This window comes from Sander lucioperca, chromosome 9 (genome assembly GCF_008315115.2).
Source record: "Sander lucioperca isolate FBNREF2018 chromosome 9, SLUC_FBN_1.2, whole genome shotgun sequence".
Lineage (NCBI taxonomy): Eukaryota > Metazoa > Chordata > Actinopteri > Perciformes > Percidae > Sander > Sander lucioperca.
The window spans coordinates 33,895,779-33,913,193 of NC_050181.1; the positions used below are offsets into that span (position 1 = coordinate 33,895,779).

The 17,415-nt window shown below is 39.1% G+C and overlaps 1 protein-coding gene across 2 annotated transcripts in view; it reads right to left on the reverse strand.

Annotated features, from left to right (window-relative positions):
- tesk2 (testis associated actin remodelling kinase 2) overlaps positions 1 to 17,415 on the reverse strand; it is a 47,147-nt gene that overhangs the window by 25,759 nt on the left and 3,973 nt on the right. Inside the window, exons 2-6 of one of the 2 annotated variants that reach the window (XM_031298124.2) lie at positions 17,242 to 17,407; positions 16,961 to 17,130; positions 15,693 to 15,812; positions 6,876 to 6,997; positions 1,096 to 1,144 (exon numbers count right to left, since the gene is read on the reverse strand). In XM_031298124.2, coding sequence (XP_031153984.1) covers positions 1,096 to 1,144; positions 6,876 to 6,997; positions 15,693 to 15,812; positions 16,961 to 17,083 — 414 coding nt within the window. In that variant the 5' untranslated portion in view covers positions 17,084 to 17,130; positions 17,242 to 17,407. Of the gene's footprint in view, positions 1 to 1,095; positions 1,145 to 6,875; positions 6,998 to 15,692; positions 15,813 to 16,960; positions 17,408 to 17,415 lie in introns of both variants that reach the window. The other variant, XM_031298123.2, reaches the window with a different exon arrangement.

A 17,415-nucleotide genomic window follows, 5' to 3' on the forward strand; every position in this document is an offset into this window, starting at 1 on the left:
GGTATCTTCATATTGCTTTTTTTGTCTGACCTTCATTTGAAAACTCAAGAAATATGGTTTACTATAATGCAAGAAGGAAAAGCAACAATTTCTCCCATTCGAGAAGCTGTAAGAAGCAAATGTTTGAACAATGAACAATTAATCCATATTAATCAAAATAGTTGCAGATTAATTTTCTGTTCATCGGCACATAAATTAATCGACTAAATTCTCCTTTATTTTTTGCTAAATTCTCATATCTAGAATCCATCATGTTTCCAATGTCCCAAAAATGATACCCGGCTAATAGTTCAAAATATGAATTGAAGCATATTTGTAGACTTCTGTGTTTAGACTAGTGATTTTCATTTTAACCAGTGTGTGCTTGTATTAATAACATATCATTTATTGCAAATGTCCAGACAGAAGTCTGACACAAATGCCGGGGCAAATATCCTCTTACATTCTGTCAAAAGTGAATCTGCTTCACATCGGCTCAGTGTCTTTTAGATTAGGTTTCACGGTAATATTTGCCCTTTGTACCTCTCAATTCTCTTCCAAATGAGGAGAATAAGGCTTGACCTTCTGTACAACCAGCCTTTAAATAGTATAATAAATATATCAACTGCTTTTCAAGCATTTTGCAGGACTAATTGGTGATTATCACAGTTATCTAGCCATCACGCTCTCTTACACACACAGACACACAGATGAACACACACTGGTTAAATATAGGCTTTGTGCAGCCTAATGGAGTATGTCCTAACACCAAGCATCTCTGGAGAATTTTATTAACTGCCTGTATCAAATTATCGCTCCATCTTTATTTCTCACAGACACATACAGACACACACACTCTAAGTGTTATATCTACTTAACAACATTCAGTTCTTTTGGTTTTTCCGCAATTACAGGCTAGCGTGCTTCTGTGTTGTTCTCGTGGATGACGTGATGTTCACCTGAAAATAGTAGGAACATATACAAACACATGGGTGTATCGGCTCGGCAGACAGAAGTATGAGGAACATAGGCACACTACCTTTCATTAGTAGAGACACTTTGATCTCACATATTGTATGTTCACAAGCTTTAATGTGAAATGGTGTGTTTTCCTACCTCTGTCAGAGCGTGAAGCTGGCCCTCATGGACACACACTCCTTTGAACCTGAAAAACCACAAAAGACATGCAAGATGAAGTTCTCATATAATGTCATGATTTAATCTTCAAGATAACCCAGGGGAAATTGGTTGAAATTTGACAGACATTAATTAAATCAGAGTACTGAGGCTGACACACAGATGTGTCTTACTGTATCTTGACAATATACAAAGCATTCAGTTCCTCTTAGCTCAAGGACTTGCTCTACAGAGTCAGACAAATGGAAATAATGAGGAAATGTCAACACAAAACCCTTGCATGACCTTCTCTGCTGCGCTGTAAGTAAACAGAGAAGGCAGGAAGAATAGTGAAGAAAAGATTACGATTCCAGCGGACAAGTCCAGACAAGTGATTACTGAGAGACTGTTAACAGGAGGATAATAACAGCTCTCAGTTGCTTCACCTGCATTTCATCCATTTCTCCCTCTGTCAAGCCTATCAATTTCTACATTCTTAAAGGTCCCATGACATGGTGCTCTTTGGATGCTTTTATATAGAGATTAGTGGTCCCCTAATACTGTATCTGAAGTCTCTTTCCCGAAATTCAGCCTCGGTGCAGAATTACAGCCACTAGAGCCAGTCCTACAATGAGCTTTCCTTAGTACGTGCCACTTTGCTTGTTTGAAAGTCATTATGTCTCTCTCTCATGGGTGGGCCAAATTCTCTGGGCGGGCAAAGCAGAGAAAGGGGAGGTAACCTTTCCCCTTATGACCTCATAAGGAGCAAGATTCCAGATCGGCCCATCTGAGCTTTCATTTTCTCAAAGGCAGAGCAGGATACCCAGGGCTCGGTTTACACCTATCACCATTTCTAGCCACTGGGGGAACATAGGCAGGCTGGGGGAACTCATATTAATGTTAAAAAACCTCAAAGTGAAATTTTCATGCCATGGGACCTTTAATGACGAATGAAGAAGAATGGATAGTGTGTCTGTCTCTGTGTGTGTGTGTGTGTGTGTGTGTGTGTGTGTGTGTGTGTGTGTTTCTCTACCACTCTGACACATTGGATGTCACTATATTAGAGAAAAAGCCTTGTTTTAGCTTCATGACAATGCTTTATTTTGTTTACTTTTTTGTCAAAAGGTTGGAAAATATCCTGAACCCAGAAAGGACCACGCAACCATTCAACTCCAGTGAAACAATGCATGTGTGCAGAGCAACATATATGAACCAACTTTGTTCACAAGCAGCGTTGAAGGCCTCGTATTTCTGAAGGGAATGAAAAGGTCAACTTTGTGGGTCCTTGTTGGGTTTTAGCTAACAATGCCCCCCTCAGTGTCTGCTTGTTAAAACACACACACACACACACACTCCACTAGGCTCAACAAAGATGGCATTGTAAAAGACAATGTGTGTAAGCACAAGTACACACACACACATGCATGCGTATGTTCATAAACACACTCTCCCACCCAGAGCAGAATGTGAACTTGACAGAAAGCGTTTACCACAAAGAGCAACATACTATTCTGGGGTATCGTAGTCATTTGAATTCTCACTGGTATAACGTTTTATTTAGTCTACAGACTTTCCAGTCATAAAACCGAAGGCAAGTCAAGTTTATTTCTATAGCACCTTTTAAACGCAGCTGCAGTTCAAAGTGCTTTGCATAAGAGGAAGAAGTATATTAGTGCAACATTTAAAAACACAATAAAAAGGAAGATAAAATAAATATATATCAAAATTTAAGGGACATTTAAAAGGACATAACATGCAGTAGAGAAACTAAACTAAAGCTGTTGGAGAACAGGGGGATTTTTCATTTAGATGTAAAAGTGGCTTAAGTTGGGGCGCCTGCAGGAAGTTGGTTCCATCTGTGTGTAGCATCGTAGCTAAAAGCAGCTTCACTGTGTTTGCTTCTGACTAATAGCTGACTGCTTCCTAAAGATCTAAAAGACCGGATTGGTTTATATTTCTCAAACATATCAGAAAAGTATTTTTTTTTAGAAATGGTCCGATACCATTTTTTGCTTCCCGATACTGATTCCGATACCTGAACTTGCGTATCCGGCCGATACCGAGTGCTGATCCGATACCAGTGTGTCATATATTTTATTATGTTTTAACAACTGTATACTACTATCCCTGTATGGATGTAATATTATTTCTATCTTTGTTGTCAGTCTGGCTCACTTGTTTGTGAAACATGAACAAACACAAACAATGAACACCACAGAACTTTCTTTTATTATCCAGTTTGACAGTCAGTTATAACGGAAAAAGAACATAAATAACTACTATAACGTAGATTTTCTTTAGGGCTTTATTACATGGTATGGTATCGGATCGGAAACTCCAGTACTTCCCGATACCGATACCAGCGTTTTAGGCAGTATCGGAGCATTTCTAGTATTTTGGCCCGAGGCTGTTAACTGGTTTCTAAACTAGTTGGCAGTGTAGACTTAAGGGGGGTAAGGGGTAAGGGGTAATGTGCTCAGTTCTTGTAAAAAGCAAATGACGTAAATGACGGGACCATTAACACCAGACCAACTACAAAAAACTGTGTTTTTGCCTGATATGTGTGAACTGTGTTAAAAAAAAAAAAAGGTTCTTCCCATCCAATGTATGTGCATCTTACTGCTGACCAAAGGCTTGCTCATAATATTATGCATTCTGAAAAACAGTTTTCAGAAGCTCAATTACTTAATGCATGTAATGACAAGTGTCTCCTTATATAATAGTCACAGCTTCCCAAAAATAGAATAAATACAGTGTTATTGCATATTATTATCTTGTTTAGGTGTTGTCTATTTTGACTGCCTGTGCTCTTGGTATCCATGTGGAAGAGCCAATCAGCTGTCTTATTGTGACTGGTCAGCTTGTGGAAATATTTTGCTCGTATTATGCAGCTCCTCTAAACACTGTTTGTTTCAAATCATAGTGGTATAGAGCGCTGGTTCTCAAACTGTGGTACAAGCATAGACTGTATATAGAATGGACCAACAGATCCCGTTGCTCTGGACGGAGACCAGTGAAGGTTATTAGAAGCACTTTTCCATTGAGGGCTGAGCGTTACTGCGCAGCCTCCAACTGAGAGAGACAACGTAAATGTGACGTGAGCAACCTGTCTGAAAGTTGGAAGTCTTCTGGTAGCTGTGCCAAGAGAAATCTCAATCATTCCCAAACTTGCAGAGACGGAGAGCGTAGGTATATGTAAGGAGATAACATGGATACAGGCTAATTATTGCTAACTAAAATGCTAGTTAACATTAGTAATTAAACTTAACAGCTAATGTAAGTCGAAACTGTTTGCGAGCTTCTCCTGTACTATACGGTAATTCCTCTACTATGCAACAGAAAGTCGCGTGGTTATGACACAATCGTTAGCCTATTTTTACAAAAACGTCTGCTATGGAGCCATAACGTGAGGTACAAGGTAATGGAGCCTTTTATACATTGTCGTGTTTCTTTAGAAATAAACAATGGACAAATAGAGTCTTTAAACGCTTCAGATGTAAAGTTATTTGCTGTCAAAGTGCCGTCAAAATGAATGGCAGTCAATGGGATGCTAACGGGGGTGAGTGCTTGTTAGCATCAAAATGGCGCGTGTTACGCGTTGTGAGGAGAAGCTTACCCCCTTGGGTACAAGTACCACTGATGAGAACGCGAGCTGCCGCTAGTGGTACGCGGATGGAATCTTTGATATATATATATATATATATATATATATATATATATATAAAAATTTAAAAACAATACTATATAATTATTATAACATTTCCAGTAAAATTTGATCAGTTTAAAATAATTTAATTTAAAATAAGTGTTTAAGTGTAATATTTTTGTTTCAATATCAACTTGCTACATAGTTAAGTTCATGAACGGAGTGCGCATTTATTTATTTACCTTTATTTAACCAGGAAGAGACGCACTGAGATTAAAAATCTCTTTTTCTTTTTCCAGAGTGTCCTGGCCAAGACAGGCAGCAGTACAACCACACATACAAACACAAAAGACACTAAAACACTAAAAACATAAAACAACTGAAACAGCAAATCCCTCAAAGTCAACCACAATTCTAAACACATCAGGCAAAACATCTACAGCCAGATGTGGCTGCCTCCAAGTCAATCAACATCCTCTTAAAAGCGACCAATGAGACCAGCTCATTAAGTTTCGTGGATTTCTGTAACTTGTAACCATGTAGAGGGAGCAGCAAACCTAAACGACTTTTTCACCAGCTCAGTTCTAACCTTTGGAGCAGACAGAAGGAAAAGATCCTGATAACGAAGATTGTAAGTCCCGATACTATTTACACTGATATAGGTCATAAGGTAGGATGGAAGCATACATCCATAATTAGCTACGAGCTGTGATGGCAAGATAGTAAGCAGAGGTAAAATGAATGGTTCAAAAACACTGCATTCATGGCTCCAAACAGGAACAATTAGGAAGAGAAGTGTGTATGAGGAGGAGAATATTTCGAGCAGCCATGTAGCCATGGAGATATGACCAGAGATACCATTGTTTTTGATTATAGCGGGACGGAGGAAGTACAGCGTGGCTGTGGCGGTCGACAATAAATATTGTTTTCAGGAATAAACCTGCCTCCTGCTGCGTGAACTGTCTGTAGCTGAGTAGGGTAGGCCTACGCTATTCTATTTTGCCATAATGTTGGTTCTTAGAGAGCATCATATTTTCTGAAGTGGTACGTGGTGTGAAAAGGCTGAGAAACACTGGTATACGTAGAGGGAACAGCAAACAAACAAACAGTCTCATGCTTTGCCCGTTTAGCCTGGCCAATCATTGAGTGGAAATTTCTGGAAAAAAAAAACATTAACCCGATTGTTCATAGGCTTGTCCGGTGCTCTCGTGACAGAAAGGGCCCTCCTAGCTTTTTGCCTCTAGGCAGCTGCTGTAGCTCTAACAGGAGTCGGCAGTTTAGAAAATCCATTGTTAATAGACTCTGTGTTTGACACAGTTTCTAGCCAACCCAAAAGGAAACAGGTCACAACCACAGACTCATCAGTAAGTGAGAGCAGAGCGAGGCAGAGGCACATAGTAATATAATACATATCTAATAACCGAAAGTGGCAGGTGTTTAAAAAAAATGACTAATATAATGAGTAACGCCATTCGAGTGGAAATGATGAGGATTTACTTTTGATGTATTATTAGTATTTACTGAGTGACCTAAACTCTTAAGCCTCAAAATAAGCCTACTGTGGGGGTGACCTCTAGTTCACCCAGTGGGAGCGTGCGCCCCATGTGGGCTGAGTCCTTTGCAGCGGCCCAGGTTCGGGTCCTGCCTGCGGCCCTTTGCTGCGTGTCATCCCACATCTCTCTCCCACCTTTCCTGTCCATCCACTGTCGCCACAAATAAAGGGAAAAGCCCCAAAAAAATAATCTTAAAAAAAATAAATAAATAAAAGAGCCTACTGTGAATGTATCAAAGCGAGCTTGTTCCAAAATATTACCGGCATCTTATTATTGAGTCTGTTACTATTAACTGATACATAAGGGGTCAAAGTAAATCACTACCAATAATCAGTTTCCACCAGAGCCAATCACGTTTTACAAAGTAGCTGATGTTATGTGATTATACAATGATCAAGTAGAACAAAAAGTGGAAATAACACATTATTTGCTTTGTTTTATAAGCTACATTGGCTTTTAAGTTGGATTCTGATGCTTCTTTCCCATAGAACAAAGTCAGTTAAAAAATGACAAGAAGACAGCTGAATATCTTTAGTAACCCGCTTGGATATAGTAAGTTAGTGAATTATTTGGTTACCAACCTGAGTATATGTGGATGGGAAAGCCGGTTCATTAGTTGGACCTCTCTCAACATGTTAGCTCTGTTGCTGCTGAGCTTGTTCATCTTCAGAGCCATAACTTGGTCTGTAGCCCGATGACGTACCTGTAAAACAGCAAAAAGTGTGCCACATTTCAACATGTTGCACATACAATCAAGTAGGGCTGCACAATTAAACGCAATTTTATTGAAATCGCAATATGGACTAGTGCAATATCCAAATTGCACTATTTGTTAAAGGCAAACCATTTTGAATGAAGTATTGTGGTGCTGCAGAGACGTCCCGGCCTACAAATCGTATTCTACAGACTACAGAAAACATCTTTGTTTGGTACAGATCCTCGCAAAAATCACACTATAATCATTTTAATGTTTTAAGATTTAATATTAGTCAATAAAAATGAGAATAATGATACAAACATGATCATTCCCTTCAATATCGTGAATCATATTGCAATCGCAATGTCAGTAAAAAAAAAAAAAAAAAAAATCGCACTTCGATATTGTCCTCATATCGTGCAGCCCTACAGTAGTAGTACAACTTAACACCAATAACTGCACTACATTAACTTGTCTTCCAAACACATTGACATTGATCATTTTCAATAATTTTCATCTCGGGTCACTATGGGTAGGCCTTGAACAACTTGAAACATTTCTCCTCTATACTTGTATATAAAAAAATAAAAAAAATATCTGGCTCATGTAGCAAAGAAACAGAGGAAGCAGAAAAGGAAGGAAGCTCATAAAAGAGAAGTGAAATGAGGTCAGCCACTGCTGGCCAGCCATGACAAAGTAGATGTGTCAATCCAGAGGTGCACAATCAATTCTGTGTTATTGTATATTGGGATTTTAGTTTCCATCTAACTGTTACATGGTGCTTGCATCACCATTCATCAATCCATCCATCCATACATCCATGGGTGGCTGGAGCCTATCCCAGCATGCCTTGGGTGAAAGGCAGGCAAAAACTGTAGACAGGCCACGGTGTGAAGACAACACCGCTATAGTTTAAAACGGTACGCATGTGGCTACAACAAGTCAAATAGTTTTGTTCAGGAGACTATCAATATTACTGGGTTACGACTGTGATCACAGTGCATTACAGCAAAAAGCCCAATGTTGGATAGAAGCATTGCCTGGCTACAGTAAATTCCAAGTATTGATTAGGTCTATGAACAGAACACCTTCTGTATATATTGTTGTTGAAATTGATATTCAAAGATTTTAATTTGGAGTAATTCCAATCAAACTGACATTTGCTTCCCAAAATAACTGTAGTCCATTAAATAGGTTGCAAAGGCTCCGAAACACTAAACACTTTTTATTTACTTTCTCTAATGAAGCAAATACAAAGACAAAAGTGTATGCTATACATTCTTGCTGTTAAAGACAAGAAACCCCATGTTACGTGTTTATTTATTTCCCCCATGACTTCCCAGCCTCTGAAATGGTAAAGTGAGCTGAGGTCTTTTGAGGTCAACACCACAGGTTTCAGAGACACCCCCAACGCAGTGCATTAATTACCAAGAATGCAGTCTCTTCTGCATACACATTTATATGCATGCAAATAGGAAATATCAACCCTGCAAACCACAGAAGGCAGCACATCGAATGACTGAGCTGCTGCAGATTTCCTGACAGCAGAAACAGAATTAAACGATGATGCAGGTTTCAACAAGGTAGTCTGAAAAGGCTAAATGGACAGCCCTGCTGTGTCTATAGGTAAAGAGCCTTCAGCAACAAAGAGCCTAGCCTATTCAAACATTATCAAGAGAAATCATTCTGAAGAATTATACATACAGTACATGCAAAACGGAGCTGCTTATCACCACATAGTGTGACAGTGACGGCCACATCTATGCCACTGCACTGTTGACATTATACATCAACACCTTGACTATTTTAAACCACACCAGACACGATGTATTAAATGGGAGGTGTCAATGCTGCTAATGTGCAACTGTGACACAGTATGTTTAGTTGTGGAAAACAAAAATGATAATATATGATTACACATGCTTAATTATGTATCCCTTAACAAAAAATGGTGGAACATCATTTGGATAGCCCACATTTGCCTTGGGTAATCATTGCAAACTGCTCCCTCAAGAGGACAGCAATCCAGCCTAGGAAAATCCTGAAAACTTGTATCTATGGAAATATGTTACACGAGAGACTGTAAGTCATAATTAAGTACAACAGTGGGTGGCTTTATATCATCCTTAAACAACTCTTCCATCACCACAGCCATGGTACATTGGTGACACAGCGGATGGGCAGTCAACTAATTGGTCGTTTAGGTCTTAGTCGACTAAGATTTCCTTAGTCATTGTTTATGCTTTTTTCCCATGCTAACGACTTATGGGCCCCTCTCTGGTAAACACTAGATTTAAATTGTGGCTTTTGCACGATTCTTTGTGGAGAAATACTGAGATTTGCAGATCTGTCGATTAAATCGACAGATCGAGTGTTATTAGACTAAGAAGTTCTTTAGTCGAGGACAGCAGAAAAAAAAAAAGTCAATATGGATTATATTGGAGGCATTAACAATGAAAGGCAATGGACAAAAATGTTGTTAGTGGTGGAATGTAACTAAGTACATTTACTCAAGTACTGTACTTAAGTACAAATTTGAGGTACTTTACATTTCAGAGAGAATGATTGTAATTTTTACTCCACTACATTAATCTGAATAAAAAATAAGATGTTTTATTATAAAGTAAACTAGCCAACAATATAACGGCCTACGGATCCAGCTGAAATGATTAGACCATTAAACACAACTGTTTGGATTGTTTCCAGTTTCTAAAATGGGAGGATTTTTCTGCATTGAATACTTTTACTTTTAATACTTTAAGTGCATTTTCCTGATGATACTTACATACTTTTACTTTACTTGTAACAGAGTATTTTTAAAGTGTTGTTTTAGTACTTTTACTTAGGTAAAGGATTGGAATACTTCTTCCACCACTGACTGTTGCTTTACTGTCATTTTTGGTATTTGGAGACATCTCTGTGAAGTGCAAAGTTATCAACATTATCTATATAAAGTAGTCATTCAGATTATGAGTTATCTCTCTCTCTCTCTCTCTCTCACACACACACTCACACACACACACAAAATCGCTCTGTTCAAGTTCAAAGGAAGGGGCCTGGCTATAAGAGCCGAGAGTCTCCACCGCAGGACAGCAGAAACAACAGATGGCCACTCCTCCCCCACATCCGTCTATCCTCCTCCGACCCCCTCAGTCCTCACTCTTTACATCCCCCCATCTGATCCCCCTCTTTCTCCTCCTCGCTGTGGCCTCCAACAAACCGGCGTCCTTAATCCTCATTTTCCCCAGTAGTCAACCCCAACTTCTTCTTCTTCTTCCCTTCCTGTCTCCGGCCTTTCTGCTCTCTGGTCTTGCCCGCTCACTTCCACAACATCTCCTCTGTTCACTACTGCACATTTCTGGAAAATATATTCCCAGTGTCCCTGTCCTCCAAACCCTTTCTTCCTTTTCTTCTCCTCCCCCTAAACCAAGCTCTAGAAAACCTAAAAATAACCTTCTTCTCTACAACTGTACTCCATTAAACTTCATTTCATCTCCAATTTCTCACCCCCTTCAACAGTCTTGCCACCCCAGCTCTCTGACATCAGAAGCTTTTCCCCCTCCGGTTCCTCCTCCTCCTCTTAGCCCCAACCTCTGTCACCATTCATTTCACTGCTTTTTTTTTGTTTCTGTCTCTGTCTGTCATCCTCCTTGACTTTAAGCTTTTCTTCATTCTGCTCCATTTCCTCTTCTCTCTCCGTTTACCTATGCATTCTCCTCTCTCACAGAAAAAAAGGCATTAACAGATATGTCCATTACTCACCTATAGAGGCTAAGATGGTACCTATAATAAATTGCACACGGTAAGCATAATCCACGAAAAAGCGTTATTTAGCGTGATTATATGTGTTGGAAGTTTTAATCTTTTTTTAACCAAACATTTATTAGAGTCTAATTTGGCTTAGGTCGTTAAAATACGCACTAAAGTTAGGGCTGCTCGAAGAAAAATGTATAATCAAGAATATTTTGCTCAATATTGAAATCACGATTAATTAATGACACTGACTTTTGGAAAGATGTTGCATTTATTGAACTTGAAACAGTTCAATAAATGCAGTGAAAAAAACAGTGAAACAAATCAACAGTGAAAACACCTTGAACTGTAAATTTTACCTTAATACTTTTCCCGTTTTAATTAATTAATTTTTTTTCATTTAGAACACAAGACAAAATACAAAACGTAGTGTGCAAAACAATTGCTTTTCTCGATTACATTTTCTTTGTGATCTTTGTGACGCAGATATCGTTATCGCAATTCAAGTTTGATTAATTGCACAGCCCTACATAAGTGATCCATCCTAGATTTAGATTAAACAAAGAAAGACAGAGACAGGGCTAATATTACGTGTTTTTTTCCCCACTCACTTCTGATTTGAATCAAATCAATTAATACTCACAATGATCCATTACAGAGTCATGATCCAACTGTTAGCCTACATTTTCTGATAATAATAGAGATGCACGGTGCACACATAGCATTAAACAGGCCAAGATATGCTAGAATACTCAGGCTGTAAGCATCACAACTTTCCTCTCCGAAACAATCATTTACTATTTTATTGTTTTGTATAGTTAAATAAAGTGTCTTATATTATATTATTATTATATTATAGCATGTGCTGTGTTTATAAAAGGTATAGAGCAGGGGTCTCCAACAAGTAGCTCTCAAGCTACCGGTAGCTCGCAGATAGGTTGACAAACTGAGACACAAAATTACTCCGATATTAAAAGTGAGGTAGCTAACTTTGTGGGCCATAGACGTATAAAGTGGTCATTTTTTCTTGGACCGTGATGGGAATATTTTCAGTGAGGTAGCTAACTACGTGGGCTAAAAGAAGTGTAAAGTAGACATGAACCTTGACATGAAGTTAAGATTTTCATAAGCTTTGGGTATTGCAATTTCAGCAAACAGTAGCTTCATTCAGCTTATGTGTGTTATGTAGATAAATGTAAGCAATGTGATGCAAGTAGCTCTTGGCCACTTTCGTTATTTTAAAGTAACCCTTAGATGAAGAAAGGTTGGAGACCCCTGGTATAGCGTAATGGTCTTATAGTTAGGGATGTCCCGATGCTAATCGCTAGTCACGGATCGGAGCCGATTTGTGCATTTCTTAACTGATTGGGGATTGGCAGTCACCTCGACCACATTACTCCGATCATTTATATCAGCTGAGCGCAATTGGGGATGGTGATGGCGCAGTGGATATGACGCATGCCTTTGGTGTGGGAGACCTGGGTTTGATTCCCACTGCGATACATCAACCAATGTGTCCCTGACCGAGACACTTAACCCATAGTTGCTCCAGAGGCGTGCGACCTCTGACAAGTCGCTTTGGATAAAAGCGTCAGCTAAATGACATGTAATGTAATAATGTAATGCAATTTGCGGCAGGACTTAAACTGGCAGGCAAGTAACTTGGCATTACTCATTAACATGTAACTGAATGTTAAAGTTAAAATAAGCTATTACACCATTTCAAGTAGAAGTTGATTTTATATGTGAGTTTTACAAAAATGTTAGCTGCAGTAAGTTAAAAGTATTAAGCTGAAGACATCTTTTAGTTAGTTTTGTAAACCAAAAAAAACAGCGTGCAGCTATATTATCTAGGCAAATACAAGTATCAGATATTCAATATTTTACACATCGGAAAGGGATTGGGGGCGAAAAAAAACGGATTGGGACATCCCTGTGTTTGATACAATCTGTATAATATCTATGGAGAGAGGAGGGTCAGAATGTGACCGGTGTGGTCGACAGTTATGGACAGTATATGGACAGCTACTCTTCAGCCCAGCACCAACAAAATACTAAAGTTCAAATTAGGATTGGGCATCGTGAACCGGTTCCAACTTGGAATGGTTTCAAAAATTACGATTCCAATGGAAATGTTTATTGTAATCGTTTCGTATCGTATTGCTTCGAATCTGATCAGCGGTTCCAAATTTATCACAGTGTTGTGTTGCAGCCATGGAGCACAGTAAGCGGTGCGCTAAAGTGTGGCTTTTTTTTACGTTGAAAAAGCCTGGTAAAACTGTAAATCACTATTGAATAAAAATGCATTTTTCCTCTTATCTGTGAAATAAGCATGTGGCTCATTTCAACTCCCACTAGAGATCGACCAATATGGATTTTTTTAGTGCCGATAACGATTTCTTTTTCATCAGCCTTAGCCGATGACCGATACGGGCTGCCGATTTTCTTGAGCCGATATTTGGAGCCGATACGGCTTTTGCTCCCTCAATTTATATCATAAAAATGTAAACCCTGCCACCCTGGATTTGTTTTCAGAATCTGCTCTGCCATTTCTTTAAAAATAATAAACAAAAACACAGGTCAGTGTCACTTCTGCAATCATCTTACATTCATATCACCCAAATTATGTGTGCAATGTGCATCACATGGATGGGTGCACTACATATGGTTAACTGTGCAAGGGTAAAAGGCTTTCATCAACATCTACAACACAGCCTTGATGGTGCATTGTTTGCTGACATATTATAAGACAGATATAATCAGGTCATCACAAAATGTCCTTTGTCAACACATAATAAAGAAATAATTTAAGAAAACAATACACCTGAAAAGTAGCCATTGAAAGAAAGTGCTTGATTTGTAATTTAAGACTGCCATGGTGCTGCACCAGCACTGTGCTAGTGGGGGAGGGGCCGTGCATGATCTGCACATGAACTGCAGCGTCTCCAGCAACACAGAGCTGCCTATGGACGCCTGTCTGTAAATAATGCCAGGAAAAAACTATCAGCGAACGCAGCAGCCAAATGCAAATATCGGTCCGATATATATCGGCCGGCCGATAAAATCGGTCTATCACTAACTCCCCCCCTCAAAGAATCAGAATCGAGAATCAATAAGAACCGGAATCGAAAGGAACAATCAGAATTGAAAAAGAATTGTTAAAATCAAAACGATGCCCAACCCTAGTTAAAATGTCGTTTTAAAACAGCAGAACAATAGCAAAGTGACTCCTGTTTAATCCAAAGCGGCCGTACTAGTTTCCCTCACTGATACATGCTGTAAATGTGGTCATCATTAATTGAAACTGCAGGCAATTGTTTGTTACGAATAAGCTCCAGTGTTTACACAGCCGACAATGGGGTGTTTCAGACAGCTGGCATAACCAAATGACTTATTATAGGCTAAATATAGCTGATAAAATCAATTGAAATATGCCATGAGTTTTGCTCCAATACATAACTTTACCATCGGCCATTCCAGACACAATGGAAACTGAAATTCAAACCAGTTCACCAATCCGATTGAGATCTACTGTTACAGTAGAGGGCTTATTGTTGTGCACTGAATGAGACCATATTAACAATTCCAATACACACAGAGTGACAAGAAAATACAAACCCTTGTAAATTAAAATGTAATCTGATACAACACATTTTGTGAAATGAAACTGAGCCTGGCTTAATGTCATCCAAAACCTCCTAGGTAATGATTTTAATTAATCAGATTATTCCCCTTCATGTTTAAGAGACCACAACCCTTCCCCCATACTTGTCAACTTGATTCTGATTCCTTTTCATAACAAGTGGTCAGTCTTGCATGTACGCATCCAGAAGTCACAACAAAACCAACTTAAAATCAAATGCTATCAGTCTATCAAGGCTATGATCGTTTTATTCCACACGAGTGCAATTCAGCTCCTTTCCTAGATCAGTAGTCCTTTTGTTAATAAAACAGAAATTATGAAATAAAAGGAAATGTATCTGCTGATGGTTGTTGAAAGAGAGGCTTCACTTAAACCTAACCAACCAAACTAATAATGCCAAACATGCCTGTGTGACTCCCATTCACTTGTCTGGAGGGGGAGGACACAAAGTAACAGGGTTAACAACTGTTTAAGTGATGTCTTTTGAAGTGATTGCTTGACCTAAAACTGCCTGGACAAGACTTGTGAGTGAAGACCAAGACAGCTTAGTCTTTGACCCACCAAGCATATCAACATGACAATATGAAATTAACACATGACAAATGACATTTACTTGTGACGGCCTTGCACAACAAGTTCCCTTTTATTTCTAGGACTATTAATTCTGACCAATAGGCAAAAGGCACTAGCGTGGCTTTTGTCACGTAGCAGGGAAACCAATCAATCCTGAGGTCAAATGAGTGTGTGTGTGACCTGAGAGACTGTCTGACCTATTATAAACCCCTCTGGATGGATGGATGAATGGATAGAGTGAGGCATGAATACTGTAGAAAATCCAAGAATAGAGCTGCACGATATGAGGAAAATGTGCGATATGCGATAACATTGTTGAATATCGCGATAACGATATTACCTGCGATAAATAAACAGATATTTAAGTGTACTCAGTTCTGCCTTTCTGCTTCTTCAATATTCTTCTTAAATACAACATGTTGCTTGTTGAATTTAAAACTAACAAAATGAAATAACTTCCAACATTCTTTTATTGAACAAATTGAACATTGAAATAAACATAAAAGGGCACCACTAAAAAAGGAATGGTATTTAAAAGTGCAGTTTTCTTCTGATATTTTCTTTCAACTAACACAAAAAATCTCGGAGTGTCTTTCGCAATTTTGCGATGCTGAAAAAAAAAAAAGGGTTGGAAAGGGTCAGAAGATAAAGTCAAGCAAGGTAGAAGAAAATCAAGGTCAGCCTGAGGAATCCCAGAAAAGAGAAAAACTGTAATGACGAATCTCCACCCACCTTGAAGACGTCAGAGAAGAATCCCGAGCCAATCCACTCACAGGTGAAGTCATCAAGGCGTGTAAGACAGGAGAAGGCACTGATGAGGGCTCTGTAGGATGATGGCCATACCCTGCCCGCCTGGGGAAGGCAAGAACAGTCTGGTATCAACAAGTTAAGAGGGAGTCTATCGGATGGATACGCTGTAGGACCGCTGATGCAACTTGCTCATGCAGAAAAATGAGATAGAGGTAGATTGATAATGTTGCTTTTGACCCTGATGTTGTCCTCGGGTCAAATATGACCCGTTTTCAAAGTTTCTATAGCAGAAATTTGGGTTTTCTTTCAACCAAATTGCCCAAAATCAACATGGATGGTTCCATGAAACACTCTTCACAAGTCAAATGAAGGATCAGTTCACTACTATCATTGACTTTTGGGTGTTTTATTTCATTTTATCAACATCCTCTGATCTTAAATGATCTAAATGGAGTGTAAAAATAGTGGTAATAAGTTGGTGTTAGTGTACACTGGTGATATTGGGGGAAAAAAGCGCAGAAAAACGCTATAAGAACATTGAAAAAAACGTTGAAAAGAGACAAAAACGTTTTTTTTTTTGTTTTTTTTAAAAAGTGTCTGAATAAGTCACAAAAACGTGTCAAAAAAAGTGTAAATTTTCACCCGGAAGGACAACTCAAGGGTTAAGTGGGACAAGAACTAGAAGACTAGACACTAGAAACTAAGTTTAGTCTGGCTGTACCAACATACACAGATTAAGATAAGATAAGCGCACAGAATAGTTTAAGACACAGATTTAAAAAAAAAAAAAAAAAAAAAAAGTGTGAAATGGTTGATGGACAGACATGTTTTTGGTCAGTTTGTTTTAATATTATTCCACGTGCGAACAATTGTGCGTGTTGTGTTGTGATTCCTAGAACCTCACATAATCTATGACTGACTTTATCTCCTGCCTGTGGACAACAACTGACCCAGACTTGAACCGACTCAGTCCAACTTCGTCTGATCAGTCCAAATCTAAATTATAACAGGCCGCATGATTATTTGTGTGTGTGTGTGTGTGTGTGTGTGTGTGTCAGAACTCTACACTGTTGTCTCTTTCATGTTTCTCAATCCAAAGATAGCGAGAAAGTGGAAAAAATATAATTATCGATACATTTGATGAAACTCTTAATACCTGCACAGGAACCCTGTATACTGTAATGTAAATGACGGTATAATGAGGGGGCCATAATGCATTCTACACGTAAAAATAAAGAACAACGACTGACCTGTGAGGGCGGGCCCATGGCCATCTCGCAGACCCCTACCCCTCCGATACCATCTTTGTCCTCACTGATCCGCTCGGGTCGCGTAGGGATCCCAGCGATGGAGTTGCGTTTATTCCGGTCCATGGTGATGTGAAGGATGGTGATACCAGTGAGGGTAAATGGGCCTTCTTCTGTAATGTACCCACATGACAAGAGGACTAGATTGTTTTAATGGTGCCGAGAGTTCCACGGCAGCACAGAATTTACTCAGTTTGTGTCCTGGGAGAAAATATGTCACACACATAGACTTCAGTTTCAAATGTTGTTTAGGGCAGCCCTGGTGACACACGCTGGCTGCATCCAAGATGTTTCCTACTAGTCGAGTTTCTCACTGCTTGTAACTGGGGAGTCCACCTGGATGAGAGGGTTTTCACATGTTTGACAGATGTATAGAGAGCCCTTGGAGACCTAGAGAA